The sequence below is a fragment of the Cherax quadricarinatus genome, chromosome 17, assembly GCF_038502225.1.
Source record: "Cherax quadricarinatus isolate ZL_2023a chromosome 17, ASM3850222v1, whole genome shotgun sequence".
Taxonomy (NCBI): domain Eukaryota; kingdom Metazoa; phylum Arthropoda; class Malacostraca; order Decapoda; family Parastacidae; genus Cherax; species Cherax quadricarinatus.
The window spans coordinates 47707974-47730095 of record NC_091308.1 but is presented as its reverse complement, the minus strand read 5'-3'; the positions used below and the strand labels follow the sequence as shown (position 1 = coordinate 47730095).

At 42.1% G+C, this 22122-nt stretch overlaps 1 protein-coding gene across 3 annotated transcripts in view; it reads right to left on the bottom strand.

The window, feature by feature from the left end:
• The window catches only part of LOC128686481 (cuticle collagen 1), a 77406-nt gene that overhangs the window by 13192 nt on the left and 42092 nt on the right, over window positions 1–22122 (bottom strand). The window contains exons 3-4 of one of the 3 annotated variants that reach the window (XM_053773428.2): window positions 13643–14229; window positions 9698–9848 (exon numbers count right to left, since the gene is read on the bottom strand). In XM_053773428.2, coding sequence (XP_053629403.1) covers window positions 9698–9848; window positions 13643–14229 — 738 coding nt within the window. The remainder of the gene's footprint in view (window positions 1–9697; window positions 9849–13642; window positions 14230–22122) is intronic. The other 2 variants (XM_053773429.2, XM_053773430.2) reach the window with 2 other exon arrangements.

Below are 22122 nucleotides of genomic sequence, written 5' to 3'. Positions count from 1 at the left end.
CCAAATTTTTTCGAATTTCATTTTCTTGTGCTCTCCTTGGATCAAGGTTTTCTCGATAATACAAAGACTCCATCTCCTCGAATCGAGTTTTTGGATTCCCCCTCTGGGGGTAAGCATTTCAAATGAACTACTCCTATGGGGCATGGTACTTTCTCTTACTACAGGTCTAAACATGTGTGACGTCACCCCACCTGTGTTTACTCGGCGGTCAGTGACGTCACGTGATGACCTTACACATACATACAGGCTGAATCTTGTCGACTTCCCCCTATGTCAGTGACGTCACGTGATGACCGCACACACAGGCTGAATCTTGTCGACTTACCCCTACACATTTTTCACTCTTCACCCAGGATAACCCAAATAATTTCACATTTTTTTTCGTTAATACCCACAACAATCCACAATTTCTTTACAAAATACAACAAAAGTCTAGACATTTTTCTCGTTTTAACTATTACATCAGAAAATGTCACCACAACACTTATAACCACTTTTTCGATAAATTCACTAGTCACAATTTTACATATTACAGACCCCTGGCAGTCTTCAAGCTGGCACTGGACAAGCACCTAAAGTCGGTTCCTGACCAGCCGGGCTGTGGCTCGTACGTTGGTTTGCGTGCAGCCAGCAGCAACAGCCTGGTTGATCAGGCTCTGATCCACCAGGAGGCCTGGTCACAGACCGGGCCGCGGGGGCGTTGACCCCCGGAACTCTCTCCAGGTAAACTCCAGGTTACGAATATGCGCACACACACACGCACACACCTCACTTTACTTTGAACACCTTCAAAACACTCTCATAAATCATTGAATACTCACAAAAATACCTTTGAACATTTCCAAGCAACACTGAAACACTTCCAAGACAACATTTTGAATACTCCCAAATAAGATTTGACAGCTCTAATTTATCTACACTTATATATTTCATTAAATTACAACTCATCCCCCAAACTCCTCCCTCATTCTCCAGATTTTTACAACAGTATCACAAAAACTAACTCAGACACTTTACTTTGAACAACACCAAAAACACTATCAAATACCTTTGAATACTCCAAAAACATCATTCGAACACCCCCAAATCACCACTGAATACTCCCAGAACACCTTCATAAATACTCTTGAACATCATTTGAACACCTTCAAAAACACCTTTGAATAGTCTCTAATACACCAATGAATTCAGTCAAAACACCACCAAAATCACCATAAACTAAGATCAACATAACAGACTAACACCCAATTTCACACAAATCCCCTCAAATCACTATAACCAAGACGTTTACCAATTTCTATGAGTACACTCTCATCCAACTAAGATATAACATGAACACAAACCAAACACACACGAACACTTACAACAGAATCAATTCTTTTTTCGATATCTCTAGTTCGACAACAACACCCACAACCCACAACACCCACATCCCTCAACACCCACAACCCACATCACCCACACCCCACAATTTTTTCTCGTTTTAACTAATTTCATCAGAAAAAGTCACAACAACAACCCACAACTTATAACCACTTTTTCAGCATCTCTAGTTCGACAACACCCACAACCCACAATTTTTTCTCGTTTTGACAAATTTCATCAGAAAAAGTCACAACAACCCACTTATAACATCTTTTTGAGTATCTCTAGTTCGACTACATTACCCACAACCCTCATCACTTACCAATTTATTCACATTTTATTCGATACAATTTTTTTCCCCTTCTTTTTACTGAATCTTAAATGTAATACACATTCCTCCCTACATTACTAAAATTCAAATAAAATCCTCTCCATACCCATCTCCTTGTATCCACATAAATTGATATTATACAACAACTAATCTCACTACCCAACTACTGCGACATGTTTCAACACCCTCCAGTCTTTTCCAATATATCATAACTTTTCAATTCTATAATTTCTTTGTAAAATATTCACACATTACCTTTATTTTCAGTAAAATCCCCCCATATTTCATTAAATTTCTAATACAACCCTCCCCATACCCCTCTCCATCTCACCCACATTTCTTCACATCCACTCACCCATCTCCCAACACACCTCTTCTGAACACACACAAAAATCACATTTCACATCCACAAATGCATCTCATCACCCATCTCAAATCCACTAAAATCACTGTAACCAAGATATTCACAAAACTCTATGACCACCTAACACACACACACACGCACACACACACACACACCTACCTCACTTTACTTTGAACACCTTCAAAACACTCTCATACATCATTTGTGACCACCTTTTCTCAATATCTCTTAAGAAATATTCTCTCATCCACAACCTTTATCATCTCACTACAGAACAACCCCAAGATTACTTCGAACACTCTCATAAATCATTTGAATACTCACATAAACACATTTGAACATTTCCAAACAACACTGAAGCACTTCCAAAATATCATTTTGAATACTCCCAAATAAGATTTATCATCTCTAATTTATCTACACTTACACATTTCATTAACTGAAATTACAACACATCCACCACACTACTTCCTCGGTCTCCAGACTTTACAACATTAACACAAAAACTAACTCAGACACTTATGACATGAGACATTTTACCAAAACTAACACAAACACACCCACACACACCACACTTTACTTTGTACACCAAAAACAACATCAAGTACCTTTGATTACTCCAAAAACATCATTTGAACACATTCAAAAACATCATCAAACTCCTTTGAATACTCCCAAAACACCACCGAATACTACCAAAACACCACCGAATACTACCAAAACACCACCGAATACTACCAAAACAGCACCGAATACTCCCAAAACACCACCGAATACTAGCAAAACACCACCGAATACTACCAAAACAGCACCGAATACTACCAAAACAGCACCGAATACTGCCCAAACAACACTAAAAATCACCAGAAACTAAGATCAACACCACCAACTATCACCCATTTTATAGAAATCCCCTCAAATCACTATAACAAAGACGATCCCACTCACCTCAGACTATTATATAACATGAGCACAAAAAAAAAAAACACTCATAAATCATTTGAATACTCACAAAAAAAAAACACCTTTGAACATTTCCAAACAACAACGAAAACACTTACAACAGGATCACCACCAACTGAAATCATAACATGTACACACACACACACGCATACACGCATACACACACACACACACACACACACACACACACACACACACACACACACACACACACACACAAAACTATGACATCCATCAACTATCATCAATGACCACTCACCTCAAAACCACTAAGATCGCAGAAAACACTCATTTTCATAAACATTTACACAAAAAAATCACAATCACCAACTCCATACAATATCTAATACACCCCCCTCACTACCACCAACACATACCAGCACAGATAGGGATACCTCCCATGACATCACACTCCATCCTGTGTTTACTTGGCAATCACGAACGTCACACCCCACTTTTACTTCATTTAACTTAACGACAGGAAGTTACTTGTTTCAACCTGTTATATCTCCAATATCTAAGATCACCACAATCAAGACGTTTACCAAATTCTATAACCCCACCACTAAGATCACACATTTTTGTACACATTCTCTTAAAACATCATCATAACGAAGATCACTAAAACTATCTATACTTTTACTAAGATCACATAACATTTTGTCTTCTCTAACTCACTCACCAATTTACATTCACACTTACACATTTCATTAACCGAAATTACATCTCATCCACCAAACTCCTCCCTCATTCTCCAGACTTTACAACATTAGCACAAAAAAAAACTAACTCATACACTTATGACATGAGACATTACCATAACTAACACACTGACTAACTTTGAACCATCTCTGAACAACACCAAACCACCACGGAACACTTTCAAAAAAATACTCTGCACATCATTTGAACACCTTCAAAAAACACCATCAAACACCTCCGAATACTCCCAAAACACTGCTGATTACTACCAAATCACCACTCATGAATACTACCAAAACACCGTCAAAATCACCAGAATCTAAGTTTAGCATCACCAGCTAACATCCATTTTATAGAAATTCCCTCAAATCACTATAACCAAGAACTCCCTCCCCATGGGCGCAAAAAAAAAAAGAAAAACTTGAACACAAACCTAATACGCAAACACTTAGTACATGATCACCATCAACTGAAAACATATCTTGTACACACACAAATCTAAGACAACCACCAACAACAATCACCCATGTTCACTTACCTCAAAAAATCACTAATATCACAGAAAACACTCATTTTTTATAAACATTAACACAAAAAAATCATATTTGACAATATCTAAGCGCACTCACCTCACTACCACCAACACACGATGTCACACCTCACAGGACCGGTGAGGTCACCTCCAGTGACGTCACACTCCCATCTGTGTTTACTTGGTGGTTAGTAACATCACACCCAACCCACCTTGTTTCAACCTCTTGTACCCTACATTATCTAAGAACACTATAACGAAGACGATTACCAGATTTTATGACCCCACCACTAATATCACAGAAAACACACATTTTTATAATTATTCACACAAAAATCACGATCACCAATTCCATATGTTTACCATCATCTATCAACACTCATCACCAAGATAACCAAAAATCTAAGATCATGCATCTCAAAACTACTATGATCACTGAAAACACTTATTTTTTAAACATTCGCACAAAAATAAGACATACACAAAAATACCACAACACTTCCACCAACATCTATAACATAACATGAGCACTATAACATATCACCATCACACACACAAAAAAAATAATACACAGACACCCACAACTTATACATTTCAATCACAAATTTAAGACATGAGACATACACACCAAATCTAAGACATTCACCTCCAACTAAGACATACACATCTTAACTAAGACATACACCAAAACCTATACTTGACATATTGCGGTATGAATATTCATACCCCATTTATGTTACATATCACATTCCTCATCCACATCATCCCTAAAACATCCTTCCTTATTCATCCGTATATCTCTTAGAGATATTTTAACCCCGACGGTCCATCACGACGTAGGAGCCAGAGCAACCATCACCACTCCAACACCACCTTCTACACTCTGGCTCCTACGTCGTGATGGGCCGTTGGGGTTAAAATATCTCTAAGAGATATACGGAATGAATAAGAAAGGATGTTTCAGGGATGATGTGGATGAGGAATGTGATATGCAACATAAATGGGGTATGAATATTCATACCGCAATATGTCAAGTATAGGTTTTGGTGTATGTCTTAGTTAAGATGTGTATGTCTTAGTTGGAGGTGAATGTTTTAGATTTGGTGTGTATGTCTCATGTCTTAAATTTGTGATTGAAATGTATAAGTTGTGGGTGTCTGTGTATTATTTTTTTTTTTGATGGTGATATGTTATAGTGCTCATGTTATGTTGTAAGTGTTCGTGTGTGTTTGGTTTGTGTTCATGTTATATCTTAGTTGGATGAGAGTGTACTCATAGAAATTGGTAATCGTCTTGGTTATAGTGATTTGAGGGGATTTGTGTGAAATTGGGTGTTAGTCTGTTATGTTGATCTTAGTTTATGGTGATTTTGGTGGTGTTTTGACTGAATTCAGTGGTGTATTAGTAGTACTCAAATGGTGTTTGAGACTATTCAAAGGTATTTTTGAAGGTGTTCAAATAATGTGCAAGAGTATTTATGAACGTGTTCTGGGAGTATTCAGTGGAGATTTGGCTGTGTTCGAATGATGTTTTTGGAGTATTCAAAGGTAATTGATGGTGTTTTTGGTGTTGCTCAAAGTAAAGTGTCTGAGTTAGTTTTTGTGATACTGTTGTAAAAATCTGGAGACTGAGGGAGGAGTTTGGGGGATGAGTTGTAATTTAATGAAATATGTAAGTGTAGATAAATTAGAGCTGTCAAATCTTATTTGGGAGTATTCAAAATGTTGTCTTGGAAGTGTTTCAGTGTTGTTTGGAAATGTTCAAAGGTATTTTTGTGACTATTCAATGATTTATGAGTGTGTTTTGAAGGTGTTCAAAGTAAAGTGAGGTGTGTGTGTGTGTGTGTGTGTGTGTGCGCGCATATTAACTTCGTAATATGTAAAATTGTGACTAGTGAATTTATCGAAAAGTGGTTATAAGTTGTAAGTGTTGTGGTGACTTTTTCTGATGAAATAGTTAAAACGAGAAAAATGTCTAGACTTGTGTTGTACTTTGTAAAGAAATTGTGGATTGTTGTGGGTATTAACGAAAAAAAAATGTGAAATTATTTGGGTTATCCTGGGTTAAGAGTGAAAAATGTGTAGGGGGAAGTCGACAAGATTCAGCCTTTATGTGTGAGGTCATCACGTGACGTCACTGACCGCCGAGTAAACACAGGTGGGGTGACGTCACACTTGTTTAGACCTGTAGTAAGAGAAAGTACCATGCCCCATAGGAGGAGTTCATTTGAATGCTTACCCCCCAGAGGGGAGAATCCAAAAACTCGATCCGAGGAGATGGAGGAGAAAACCTTGATCCAAGGAGATGGAGACTTTGATTTCGAGAACAATTTGATCCGAGGAATTGGAGCAGGGAATTTGGGGGTGGAAGGAGGGGTACCCAAAAATTTGATCCAAGGAGATGGAGTCTTTGTATTATCGAGAAAAAAAAAATTGGGGTGAAAGTGGGAGTCCATTTTGAATGCTTACCCCCAGAGGGGGGAATCCAAAAAACTTGATCCGAGGAGATCATATGAAAATGAAATTCGAAAAAAATTGGGATGGGGATGGTGTGGGGGGAAAATCTTTGTATTATTGATTTCGAGAAAAATTTGATCCGAGGAGATGGAGTGCACAAGAAAATGAAATTCAAAAAAAATTTGAAAAAAAAAAAAAAAATTGGAAAAAAATTCGGGCAGCGGGGGCGATCTGGACGGCGCTGCAGAAGGCGCTGCAGAAGGCGCTGCAGAAGGCGCGGGCGGGCGCGAGGGCACGGGTGGGAGCGATGGGCGCGGGTGGCGCGGGCGGGCGCGATGGGCGCGGGTGGCGCGGGCAGGCACGAGGGCGCAGCAGGCGGGTGGGTCGGCGCGAGGGCGGGGGGTGCGGGGGGCGCGGGTGGGGGTCGTGGGTGGGGGGTTGAGGGTGAGGTGGTCTCGAGGGCGAGGTGGTATCGAGGGCGAGGTGGTCTCGAGGGTGAGGTCAAGGTCATTAGCATATAGGTGTGAAAAGGAGACCGCTCAGCCGCAGCCCTTTTCAGGAGGGACCGCTCAGGAATGGACCGCTCTGTAGAAGGGACCGCTCAGGAAATGGACCGCTCTGTAGAAGGGACCGCTCTGTAGAAGGGACCGCTCTGTAGAAATCATCACTACTGATATTCACTCTACTGAAGGGGATATTCACTCTACTGAAGGGGATATTCACTCTACTGAAGGGGATATTCACTCTACTGAAGGGGATATTCACTCTACTGAAGGGGATATTCACTCTACTGAAGGGGATATTCACTCTACTGAAGGGGATATTCACTCTACTGAAGGGGGTATTCACTCTACTGAAGAGGATGTTCACTCTACTGAAGAGGATGTTCACTCTACTGAAGGGGATATTCACTCTACTGAAGGGGATATTCACTCTACTGAAGGGGATATTCACTCTACTGAAGAGGATATTCACTCAGGTATTTACTGGCTAGATTTTCCACACAAAATATAATTTTTATTTCTTTATGTTATACAAATAATGTAGTTTACATGTACTAAAACACTGGCAGGAACAGTAACCCGCTAACATGTAATGCATTTCGGGTAAACTAATCCAAATGATTCAATGTTCCACCAACGTGGCTGGAAGAACATTTCTCAGCAGCGCTCGCTGCTGAGAAATGTTCTTCCAGCCACGTTGGTGAAAAGTTTGTTGACACCTGATAACACATGATAAAAAAAAATGTTAGGCCGTGTCTATTAAATGTTTCAACTGTTAGACCCAGAGAGTCGAAGCATCACATACTTTGTTCTTTTTAACAGCCTGGTTGATCAGGTCCTGATCCACCGCGAGGACTGGTCACAGATCGGGTCACGGGGACGTTGACACCTGAGACCCTCTCCAGGTATACTCCAGGTAACAAAAAAATTGATACATCAGCAGTGTGCTGCTGACTGCTCTGAAGAGCTGGACCGCAGCATCGCAACCAGTCCTGAGACCTCCGGCCTCCCTGGTACGTCCCGTGGATGGAAGACTGTATTCCACGCAGCGACTTTCCCTGCCATATGCACCTGGGGCTGACCTAGTGTGTTAGCCCAGGAAGTTCCCACGAGGGCACCCATGGACTCTGCCATGGTGAGTGACCGGAGGTCATCCCATAACGATGTTCACGAGTCTAAATAATAGGTCATGGTTCAAATACTGGGGGTTATGTAGGCAACCCAGGGAGCACTTCGCCAGAGCTCCGTCACTTCTACTTTCGACAGGCGATGTTGCTTGTGCTGACACCATCCGCCCAGCTGAGTCATCCATCAGTCAGTTGTCAGGCTCAGCTGGCCCAGACCTGGCTCCCGCGCTAGGCCATGAACCTGGCCAGCTCTCATTCATCATACTGTCGGCTGGGTCGGGTATGGCTTCGGAAGATTATATGGTCCGAAGCTTCAATCAGGCAGCTGTTGAAGCACCGTATGAAGCTGATGTAGCAGAAATTATTTCAACCAAAGCTTAAATTTCCCCAATACAAAGAATACTACGTGGCTTCTGCAAATAATGTTAATAACGAAAATGCTGCTCAACGTGTTATTTATATTAAGATGTAGATGATGGCGAGGGAGATGCCAGTGTGGCACAAGTTGTATATTCACAGTAAAACAGAACTCAGAGATTCTACGACAACAAGCAGACGAGGAGTCAATAATGGAAGCACACTTAAAAATTACTTTGAGCCGTGACATGCAGACCAATATGTCAGTAAATCTTACTTTTATACTAAGAGACTTGATGCTGTGATACCCAGGACTTAAAACCAGGTATTCTGGTTCTAAGTCCTGAGTATCACAGCACAAAGCAGCCACTGAACTCATTAATATTGCGAGTCTACAAGAGTGTAGAATCCCTGTAATATCCCCCTAAGTTACCCTCTTGTGTTACATATAACTTAAAATCAATTAACTCTTGCCTCCTGTATAGTAAAAAAATAATTTCCCCATGAATCACTTTCAAGCGGGAAACACCGAGGTTGCTTCAGTACCACAGTGTTAAGATTTATGTAGCGAGCTTTGTCTTAAACATATTTAATTTGCATTCTTCTGCTGATAAGTTTAATTATATGGAGCCACCAACTTGCGCTCAGTCTGAACCTACTCATATTGTGGAAGATTACAATGGAAGACACAAACACTGGAAGCTTGCAATTTAGTAATCACAATAGAAAACAAATCTTGATACTGATAGTCATGATAATGTGCAAATTATAGGTGATCTTTAACCCATACATCTACGGAGGTGTCCTTGATCTGTACCTTGACTTCAGCATTACCCTTCCCAACTATGACTCTTACATTCTTACAGATATTGCATTATATTAATCACTATCAACATTGGTAATACCATCCTCCCCAGTGAGGTATTCTAGCGAGCACTAATACTAAATTAAAAATCCACTTCGCACACTTGACCGACCTTCCTGAAGCACTACTAACCTCTATCCACAACGACGCGCATGCGTAGTATAGCAGCCACCAGCAGGTCAATCCTGGTGTTGAGCTTGGCGATGAGGTCAATCTTCTCCTTCACAAGGAAGTACTTGGGCACGATCAGAGAGATGTCCCATGGGCACTCCTCTGGCTCCACCTGTCATCACCCAGACAAAACAAACTTCTTCTCTCTTATCTCACTCACAAGTGACAAAAACTCACTATGAAATATTATATAACAGAATATGAATAAATGTTGGGAGTGTTTCTGGACACCCACTGTTGTGGGGGTGAGATTAGTGTTTCTGGACACCCACTGTTGTAGGGGTGAAATTAGTTTTTCTGGACACCCACTGTTGTGGGGGCGAGAGTAGTGTTTCTGGACACCCACTGTTGTGGGGGTGATATTAGTGCTTCTGGACACCCACTGTTGTGGGGGTGAGATTAGTTTCTGGACACCCACTGTTGTGGGGGTGAGATTAGTTTCTGGACACCCATTGTTGTGGGGGTGAGATTAGTTTCTGGACACCCACTGCCGTGGGGGTGAGATTCGTTTCTGGACACCCACTGTTGTGGGGGTGAGATTAGTTTCTGGACACCCACTGTTGTGGGGGTGAGATTAGTTTCTGGACACCCACTGTTGTGGGGGTGAGATTGGTATCTCTGGACACCCACTGTTGTGGGAGTGAGACTGGTATCTCCGGACACCCACTGTTGTGAGGGTGAGATTAGTGTTTTTGGACATCCACTGTTGTGGGGGTGAGACTGGTATCTCTGGACACCCACTGTTGTAGGAGAGACTGGTATCTCTGGACACCCACTGTTGTGGGAGAGAGACTGGTATCTCTGGAAACCCACTGTTGTGGGAGAGACTGATATCTCTGGACACCCACTGTTGTGGGAGAGACTGGTATCTCTGGACACCCACTGTTGTGGGAGAGACTGGTATCTCTGGACACCCACTGTTGTGGCAGAGACTGGTATCTCTGGACACCCACTGTTGTGGCAGAGACTGGTATCTGTGGACACCCACTGTTGTGGGAGAGAGACTGGTATCTCTGTACACCCACTGTTGTGGGAGAGAGACTGGTATCTCTGTACACCCACTGTTGTGGGAGAGAGACTGGTATCTCTGGACACCCACTGTTGTGGGAGAGAGACTGGTATCTCTGGACACCCACTGTTGTGGGAGAGAGACTGGTATCTCTGGACACCCACTGTTGTGGGAGAGAGACTGGTATCTCTGGACACCCACTGTTGTGGGAGAGAGACTGGTATCTCTGGACACCCACTGTTGTGGGAGAGAGACTGGTATCTCTGTACACCCACTGTTGTGGGAGAGAGACTGGTATCTCTGGACACCCACTGTTGTGGGAGAGAGACTGGTATCTCTGGACACCCACTGTTGTGGGAGAGAGACTGGTATCTCTGGACACCCACTGTTGTGGGAGAGACTGGTATCTCTGGACACCCACTGTTGTGGGAGAGAGACTGGTATCTCTGGACACCCACTGTTGTGGGAGTGAGACTGGTATCTCTGGACACCCACTGTTGTGGGAGAGAGACTGGTATCTCTGGACACCCACTGTTGTGGGAGAGACTGGTATCTCTGGACACCCACTGTTGTGGGAGAGAGACTGGTATCTCTGGACACCCACTGTTGTGGGAGAGACTGGTATCTCTGGACACCCACTGTTGTGGGAGAGACTGGTATCTCTGGACACCCACTGTTGTGGGAGAGACTGGTATCTCTGGACACCCACTGTTGTGGGAGAGAGACTGGTATCTCTGGACACCCACTGTTGTGGGAGAGAGACTGGTATCTCTGGACACCCACTGTTGTGGGAGAGAGACTGGTATCTCTGGACACCCACTGTTGTGGGAGAGAGACTGCTATCTCTGGACACCCACTGTTGTGGGAGAGAGACTGGTATCTCTGTACACCCACTGTTGTGAGAGAGAGACTGGTATCTCTGGACGCCCACTGTTGTGGCAGAGACTGGTATCTCTGGACACCCACTGTTGTGGGAGAGAGACTGGTATCTCTGGACACCCACTGTTGTGGGAGAGAGACTGGTATCTCTGGACACCCACTGTTGTGGGAGAGAGACTGGTATCTCTGGACACCCACTGTTGTGGGAGAGAGACTGGTATCTCTGGACACCCACTGTTGTGGGAGAGACTGGTATCTCTGGACACCCACTGTTGTGGGAGAGAGACTGGTATCTCTGGACACCCACTGTTGTGGGAGAGAGACTGCTATCTCTGGACACCCACTGTTGTGGGAGAGAGACTGGTATCTCTGGACACCCACTGTTGTGGGAGAGAGACTGCTATCTCTGGACACCCACTGTTGTGGGAGAGAGACTGGTATCTCTGGACACCCACTGTTGTGGGAGAGACTGGTATCTCTGGACACCCACTGTTGTGGGAGAGACTGGTATCTCTGGACACCCACTGTTGTGGGAGAGACTGGTATCTCTGGACACCCACTGTTGTGGCGCATTATGTTCGGAGTGTCTACCAGCTTATTTCCTCAGTATTGTTATGACGGCCAATAACATCTTTTAAAAAGTGAAGTTACTGGTATATACATTTATCGTGGTTGCTGCAGCTTGTCTGTACGAGTACAACCTGATGTCCGATTCTGATGTTTGAAATTGTGTTTGTATTATGCCTATTGTATTTAAGTTTATATTCACATTTTAAATAACACAAAGTTTTTATAATACTGTATAGATTAAAAAAATAATTACCAATACGTCTTTTTTTTCGAAATTTTGGATACACCATGACCTGATGTCTGGCAGGGCACAGGTGACCTGGTCAGCCACTGGTCACGCAAGACAGTGACTGTCAGTCACTGTTGATGCAAGACAGTGACTGTCAGTGCGAGATGAACATCAAATGTGTTAATACCAAAACGGTAAACCATACTGACGGGTTGATAAGACACAGGTACAACAGTCAGGTATCTTTATTCCGAAACGTTTCGCCTACACAGTTGGCTTTATCAGTCGAGTACAGAGGAAGCAGCAGAGATGTGAAGACGATGTTATCACTCCATCACCCTTGAAGACTTAGTGTTGAGGTAGTCACTGAACTCTTCTCCAAGCTGAGGGACTGACCACCTCAAATACTTCGTATGTGACTGATGAAGTCTACCGTGTAGGCGTAACGTTTCATCAACAATGATACACAACAGCTGCACATGTGTCTTAATCTTGGTATTTTATATAATTTTGAACAAGACCTGTCTGCATGACCCTTGTCGGTTTAGCGCTTTGATTATAATCAACAAGATCTATTTAGTACAGGCCGATAGACCTACTGCAATGTTCCTCATTTTTCTATTCTTAACCAGAATTTCCCCTCAAGGAAGGTTCCTTGATGTTGGTGAGGGGCTCTTGATTTAGGGAATTGGATCTGTGCTCCAGTTCCCCGAATTAAGCCTGAATGCCTTCCACATCCCCCCCCAGGCGCTGTATAATCCTCCGGGTTTAGCGCTTCCCCCTTGATTATAATAATAATTAACCAGAATTTGATATGCAAAATAAATTATTGGAATAAGCCTAAAGGCCCGTTGATGACTTCTGTATCACCATCATGGCTTATTGTACACGATAATTGTATGGTATATACATGTTGTATTCTTGTATCAGTCATGAGACATGCCAGTCATCCTGAATACAATGGATAGACATGCTGTATACGGACAGACATATAAACAATGAATGGACATGGTGTAAACAGATGGACATGGTGCAAACAACAGATACACATATGTAAACGAATAGTCATGCTGTAAACAAACTATATACATGCTGTAAACGGATAATGTAAACAACGAATGGATATGGTGTAAACATATACACAACGGATAGATATACTGTAGATATGGTGTAAACAACAGATAGACATGGTGCAAACAACAGATGCTAAGACACTCACGGGACAGCTGTGGTCACAGCAGCTTCTGTTAGAGATAAGACTGATGATGATAGCGAACAGATCTTGATTACCACAGTTATGGGGCGGTTGAGGTGAGGGGCAGCTTGACTCGCATCTACCAGGTAGACCTGGATTACCTGGGGGCCCTGGAATACCATGACCTGGGGGTCCTGGAGGCCCTGGCAGCCCTGTACACGATGGACCAGGAGGACCTGGAAATCCTTTAGGGCCAGGAGGGCAGCTGATTGGAGTTACCGGACATTCCGGACATGGAGAGTATGTTGGACACGGCGGAACTGGCGGGGGTGGGGATAATGTCGGACACGAAGGGACGTTAGGGCATGCTGGGCAAGGAGGGTTGACAGGACATAATGGGCAACCAGGGTTGGCAGGGCATGCTGAGGGACAATTGGGAGTGTAGCCGGGGCAGTAAGAGGGAAACTGTTGGTATTGGTAGGGTTGGGGCTGGTACTGGCGCTTCGAGGCTTGCTTGACAGTCCAGGGTGTGAGTTCAGCCAAGAGGTGGTCCAGCTGGTCCAGTTCCTCGCCACGGGTACCGCTGCTGTTACCTGCTGGCAACAACATACCTATGTTGAATGTAATCAGTCCATCAGTCTTACAGAAATGGTTTAAGATTATCAGTCCCACAGTTATCAGCTACATGTCTTGTGTGGTGAGTTGCATTATTACATACAACTTGGTGACCCACCTTGGAAAAAATTATGGATTGCAGTCTGCATGAAGAACAAGGCGGGGAAAAGTGTGGACTTACGTGTCCCCTGATCTTTGTCAGCGGACCTAGGGACCTGGTGTCTTCTACTCAGGGTGACAATCTCTACATTTCTTGTCCCAGGTGTGACTTGACAATTTATTAATAGGTAAAAGGACACAAGTGCAACTAATGCGACATTTTATATTCACAACATTTCGCTCTCCAGCACCTTTGTAACGGCTTGACAAAGCTCCTGGTGAGCGAAACGTTGCCACAATAAAATGTCACATCAGTTGCACTCGTGTCTTTTTACTTGACTTGACCCCCACACAGTCATGACCGGACCGTCATGACCGGACCGTCATGACGGTCCCCTCTTAGTGCAAGTTATTTGTCAAGTGTTCCTCCTACGGTATTGTTTTCTTATTCACAGCCAGATCACACAAGCTTTATGAAACTTACATAAACAATAGCAGAAAGCTTAAATTTAGAGCATTTACGACTCTGCCTGAGAGTTAAGCTGTCATGACCTCATCACCAGATACTTAAAACTTTCCTTGAAATGTTTGGGAATTGTGTCGAAATTTAATTGCTTTTCGAACAAATTTAAGTTTGGAATTCATGCACAATGGTTTGAACCCGAGATTCGTTTATAAAAATGTTTTATGTATATGTAAATTAGGTCCCAGTTATAAAAGTCTGTTTCGTGTTCGTCGTTACGGTCGTAACTCCTTATAGCCCCGCTGTACCGGTAGACATGACGTCTCTAACTTCAGGAGCTTATAGCCCCGCTGTACCGGTAGACATGACGTCTCTAACTTCAGGAGCTTATAGCCCCGCTGTACCGGTAGACATGACGTCTCTAACTTCAGGAGCTTATAGCCCCGCTGTACCGGTAGACATGACGTCTCTAACTTCAGGAGCTTATAGCCCCGCTGTACCGGTAGACATGACGTCTCTAACTTCAGGAGCTTATAGCCCCGCTGTACCGGTAGACATGACGTCTCTAACTTCAGGAGCCTAGCAGAAGTCTACCCATTTGCCAGAGAAACTTGCAAGCGACTTGCCAGCCAGTGTTGAGGCCTCGACCACTGTAGACTGGTGACTGTGGGTTCCTTGTTCAATAAACCTGATACTCTACCTGAACTGAAGCTCTTACAGCAACTTATGCTGTTCTCTGAAGCTTGCTTACCCAGACACTGCCTCCCTATCTTGGTTGCTGTATTAGGCTTAAAGTCTGTCGCCTGTGAGATTGCATGTATACCACCAATGAGGGATGCTTACGTGGCCTGATGGCTACGGTGACCCATGGCCTGGTGGCAAAAGCCCTCGCGTCACAAGGCGAGGGTCAAGGTTCGACTCCCAGCGTGGGCATGTTTCTTTACACCGGGTGTCTATGTTCCCCATCAGTAAAATGGGTACCTGGGTGTTAGTGGACTAGTGTGGGTCGCATCCTGGGACAAAACTGACCTAATTTACGGGAAATGCTCAATAACAAGGAGCTTTCTATATAGTAGTATGTTACTGATGTCAGCTATGGTCTGTATACCTTGTATATGTACTGGTAGTAAATACAGATATTATTATAACTAGTGATTTATATAATCAGTGTACATATACTGAGAGATACAATCTTTCAGTGTACATACACCAACACACTCGGTATACATACACTGAGATATACACATCTTTCAGTGTACATACTCTTGCTTCACTATGTAACGGGTGGGTGGGCTAAATACTTGTGGGAGACAGACTTGGGGTCTTCTTGGCTGACCTGCCACATTAATTAGTCACTCTCTCCTCAAAACATCATGTTTATTTTCCAACTTGTTCCAATGCGCCAATTTCTGCCCGATCTAAACCGTGGCCCAAATTAAATATTAATATTGTAGATTGCGTTCGTTTACACGAAGTTTATTTTCTTTAACCTTCACTAACCAATATAAGAGGCTACGTTATTGCTATAATGGAAGGATTATTAGATATTTATACTGGAGGATAGGTTGTATAAGGTACAAGCGAGTGTAAGGCCCTATGGATAACCTACTGTCACACCTGCAGTGTGTTTACCTAGGTAATAACTATTACAGTTTTCAGTTCTAGTGATGTAATGGGTTCATCTCACAACTAAATGAACCTGGACAGGAAGAGATATACGTGCATGTATTTTAACCCATGTTAGTTCTCTTAGTAATACATAATCCTAAATTTTAGTCGACTGATGTAAATGACTTTCTTAGATTATACTTGTTCTGCCAGACCCTCCGAGGTTAATCAGAACACAGATCTCTTCCCCGTTAGTAAGGTGAGGCAGAACCTTGATGAACCTTGTGTGGGTTGCCAGCCTCACACGGTAAACAACTCCCCTCTGACCTAGCTACTGCCGTTGTGTTTTATCTATCATGGTTGTGATCCGGAGTGAGAAGGACTCTACCCTTCGCTTGCTTCACTGTGGCCAGTGAAGAAACGCTAAACCGGTGAGGGATGGAGTGAAGAAGGCTTTGAGTGGTGAGGCTTGAGCGCCCAGCAGGCATGTGTGAGCATAATGGATCGAGTGAAGATGTGATGCCAGAGTACGACCTAGTTAACATTTAAGGATTCTGGAGGATTCTTGTAGGTGCTCGTGGCTCACTTGGTAGCGGCTTCAGCTCACAAGTGATGCACCAGGGTTCGATCCTCTGACTATCACAAAAGATGGGCATGTTGCTTGACACCTGTTGCTAGCTACTCTGATGCTAGGGGACTGGTGTGGGTCGCTACCTGGGGGAGAGGATTACTAGACCTCATTGGAAATAAGCCAGTCTGACGAAGCCCTGACTTCACTGGGTTATCCTGGGTTATTCCAGGTTCTCTACACATATGCTGCTATGTATGATAATCTATGTAACTATTTGTGTATACCTGAATAAACTTACTAACACTCCGGGCTATTAATCCCAACAAAATATTCTTCCCTGGTTATTGGAACAACAATACCTGGACTCTAAAGGATGAGTGAGGATGATAGTGACTGTCTTCAACATATTCACACACCTTCTTTGTTTGGGTCGCCATACTTGCTGACAAATAACCTATGTCGTTATTTATGTATATGTATTAATAAACATTATCTCTCAGTCCAGATCAGCATTCGAACCTGCGAACTGTACATCAAAGTACACATTACTTACGTCGTACATCCAGACCCCAGATAAGTATGGGCGAAGCTAGACGGTGTATTTTATACCTCGGAGCACCAGGCTTGTTGTATTTCATAAAATCTCGTTTGATAGGATTAGATGAAATAACGTATCACAGGTCTGGTACTCCAGCGGGCGGGTTACAACAGTTTCGGCAAGACAACCATACCTGTGTCTGGCTGTGTGGCGACAGTACTATGTATTTTGACGCAGAGTGCGCAGGTTCGAGCCCTCTCTTCTGGACTAAGAGATAATGTTTGTAAATAATTTCGCTCGTCACACACACAGACACACACACACACATATATATATATATATATATTATATTATATATATATATATTATATATATATATATATATATATATATATATATATATATATATAATATATATATATATATATAATATATATATATATATATATAATATATTACCTGGAGTTTACCTGGAGAGTGTTTCGGGGATCAACGCCCCCGCGGCCCGGTGGCTAGGCTTCCTGGTGGATCAGAGCCTGATCAACCAGGCTGGTACTGCTGGGCTCATGCAGATCGACGTACGAACCACAGCCCGGCTGATCAGGAACCGACTTTAGGTGCTTGTCCAGTGCCAGCTTAAAGACTGCCAGGGGTCTTTTGGTTATCCCCCTTATGTATGCTGGGAGGCAGTTGAACAGTCTCGGGCCCCTGACACTTATTGTATGGTCTCTTAACGTGCTAGTGACACCCCTGCTTTTCATTGGGGGGATGGTGCATCGTCTGCCAAGTCTTTTGCTTTCGTAGCGAGTGATTTTCGTCTGCAAGTTCGGTACTAGTCCCTCTAGGATTTTCCAGGTGTATATAATTGTGTGTCTCTCCCGCCTGCGTTCCAGGGAATACAGGTTTAGGAACCTCAATTATTATTATAATCATGTGGGAGCGCTAAACCCTTAGGATTATACAACGCATGTGGGGGAGGGGGAGGGATGGAAGGTATTCAGGCTAAATTCAGGGAACTGGAGCACAGATCCAATTCCCTAGATCAAGAGCCCCTCACCAGCGTCAAGGAACCTCCCTTGAGGGGTTAGGAACCTCAAGCGCTCCCAGTAATTGAGGTGTTTTATCTCCGTTATGCGCGCCGTGAAGGTTCTCTGTACATTTTCTAGGTCAGCAATTTCACCTGCCTTGAAAGGTGCTGTTAGTGTGCAGCAATATTCCAGCCTAGATAGAACAAGTGACCTGAAGAGTGTCATCATGGGCTTGGCATCCCTAGTTCTTAAGGTTCTCATTATCCATCCTGTCATTTCTCTAGCAGATGCGATTGATACAATGTTATGGTCCTTGAAGGTGAGATCCTCCGACATGATCACTCCCAGGTCTTTGACGTTGGTGTTTCGCTCTATTTTGTGGCCAGAATTTGTTTTGTACTCTGATGAAGATTTAATTTCCTCGTGTTTACCATATCTGAGTAATTGAAATTTCTCATCGTTGAACTTCATATTGTTTTCTGCAGCCCACTGAAAGATTTGGTTGATGTCCGCCTGGAGCCTTGCAGTGTCTGCAATGGAAGACACTGTCATGCAGATTCGGGTGTCATCTGCAAAGGAAGACACGGTGCTGTGGCTGACATCCTTGTCTATGTTAGATATGAGGATGAGGAACAAGATGGGAGCGAGTACTGTGCCTTGTTGAACAGAGCTTTTCACCGTAGCTGCCTCGGACTTTACTCTGTTGACTACTACTCTCTGTGTTCTGTTAGTGAGGAAATTATTGATCCATCGACCGACTTTTCCTGTTATTCCTTTAGCACGCATTTTGTGCGCTATTACGCCATGGTCACACTTGTCGAAGGCTTTTGCAAAGTCTGTACATATTACATCTGCATTCTTTTTGTCTTCTAGTGCATTTAGGACCTTGTCGTAGTGATCCAATAGTTGAGACAGACAGGAGCGACCTGTTCTAAACCCATGTTGCCCTGGGTTGTGTAACTGATGGGTTTCTAGATGGGTGGTGATCTTGCTTCTTAGGACCCTTTCAAAGATTTTTATGATATGGGATGTTAGTGCTATTGGTCTGTAGTTCTTTGCTGTTGCTTTACTGCCCCCTTTGTGGAGTGGGGCTATGTCTGTTGTTTTTAGTAACTGTGGGACGACCCCCCATGTCCATACTCCCTCTCCATAGGATGGTAAAGGCTCGTGATAGGGGCTTCTTGCAGTTCTTAATGAACACGGAGTCCCATGAGTCTGGCCCTGGGGCAGAGTGCATGGGCATGTCATTTATCGCCTGTTCGAAGTCATTTGGCGTCAGGATAACATCGGATAGGCTTGAGTTAACCAAATTTTGTGGCTCTTTCATAAAAAATTCATTTTGATTTTCGACTCTCAGTCTGGTTAGCGGCTTGCTAAAAACTGAGTCATATTGGGACTTGAGTAGCTCACTCATTTCCTTGCTGTCATCTGTGTAGGACCCATCTTGTTTAAGTAGGGGCCCAATACTGGACGTTGTTCTCGACTTTGATTTGGCATAGGAGAAGAAATACTTTGGGTTTCTTTCGATTTCATTCATGGCTTTTAGTTCTTCCCGCGATTCCTGACTCCTATAAGATTTCTTTAGCTTAAGCTTGATGCTTGCTATTTCTCTGACCAGTGTCTCCCTACGCATTTCAGATATATTGACCTCTTTTAGCCGCTCTGTTATTCTTTTCCGTCGCCTGTAAAGGGAGCACCTGTCTCTTTCTATTTTACATCTACTCCTCCTTTTTCTTAGAGGAATAAGCCTTGTGCATACATCGAGTGCCACCAAGTTAATCTGTTCCAGGCATAAGTTGGGGTCTGTGTTGCTTAGTATATATAAATATATATATATATAAATATATATATATATATATATATATATATATATATATATATATATATATATATATATATATATATATATATATATATATATATATATATATATATATATGCAATAAGATCACAGTGAACAGGTGATTTCAAAATATGCAAAACAACCACTCTGAAAGAATAGAGAAATTCCAGAAGTTCCTTGATAATGTGAGTAGTCACGAAAGCGCTTGGAATTTCTCTATTCTTTCAGAGTGGTTGTTTTGCATAATATATATATATATATATATATATATATATATATATATATATATATATATATATATATATATATATATATATATATATATATATATATATATAAGTTACTTTTTCCTAGTCAAATTTATTCGTGTTACAGATGTTATACAACAGTAAGAAACACAGATAATATGTGAAGAAGTGCTGTAATAATACCCAAGTTCAGGAAAAGAACTATAAAGTGAACGGTACTGTTACTAAGTGTAAGAAACAACAGTACTGTTACTAAGTGTAAAAAACAACAGTACTGTTACTAAGTGTAAGAAACAACAGTGTTCAATATAACGGTACTGTTACTAAGTGTAAGAAACAACAGTGTTCAATATAACGGTACTGTTACTAAGTGTAAGAAACAACAGTGTTCAATATAACGGTACTATTACTAAGTGTAAGAAACAACAGTGTTCAATATAACGGTACTGTTACTAAGTGTAAGAAACAACAGTGTTCAATATAACGGTAGTGTTACTAAGTGTAAGAAACAGTGTTCAATATAACGGTACTGTTACTAAGTGTAAGAAACAACAGGGTTCAATATAACGGTACTGTTACTAAGTGTAAGAAACAACAGTGTTCAATATAACGGTACTGTTATTAAGTGTAAGAAACAACAGTGTTCAATATAACGGTACTGTTACTAAGTGTAAGAAACAACAGTGTTCTATATAACGGTACTGTTATTAAGTGTAAGAAACAACAGTGTTCAATATAACGGTACTGTTATTAAGTGTAAGAAACAACAGTGTTCAATATAACGGTACTGTTACTAAGTGTAAGAAACAACAGTGTTCAATATAACGGTACTGTTACTAAGTGTAAGAAACAGTGTTCAATATAACGGTACTGTTACTAAGTGTAAGAAACAACAGTGTTCAATATAACGGTACTGTTACTAAGTGTAAGAAACAACAGTGTTCAATATAACGGTACTGTTACTAAGTGTAAGAAACAGTGTTCAATATAACGGTACTGTTACTAAGTGTAAGAAACAACAGTGTTCAATATAACGGTACTGTTACTAAGTGTAAGAAACAGTGTTCAATATAACGGTACTGTTACTAAGTGTAAGAAACAACAGTGTTCAATATAACGGTACTGTTACTAAGTGTAAGAAACAGTGTTCAATATAACGGTACTGTTACTAAGTGTAAGAAACAACAGTGTTCAATATAACGGTACTGTTACTAAGTGTAAGAAACAACAGTGTTCAATATAACGGTACTGTTACTAAGTAAGAAACAGTGTTCAATATAACGGTACTGTTACTAAGTGTAAGAAACAACAGTGTTCAATATAACGGTACTGTTATTAAGTGTAAGAAACAACAGTGTTCAATATAACGGTACTGTTACTAAGTGTAAGAAACAACAGTGTTCAATATAACGGTACTGTTACTAAGTGTAAGAAACAAGTGTTCAATATAACGGTACTGTTACTAAGTGTAAGAAACAAGTGTTCAATATA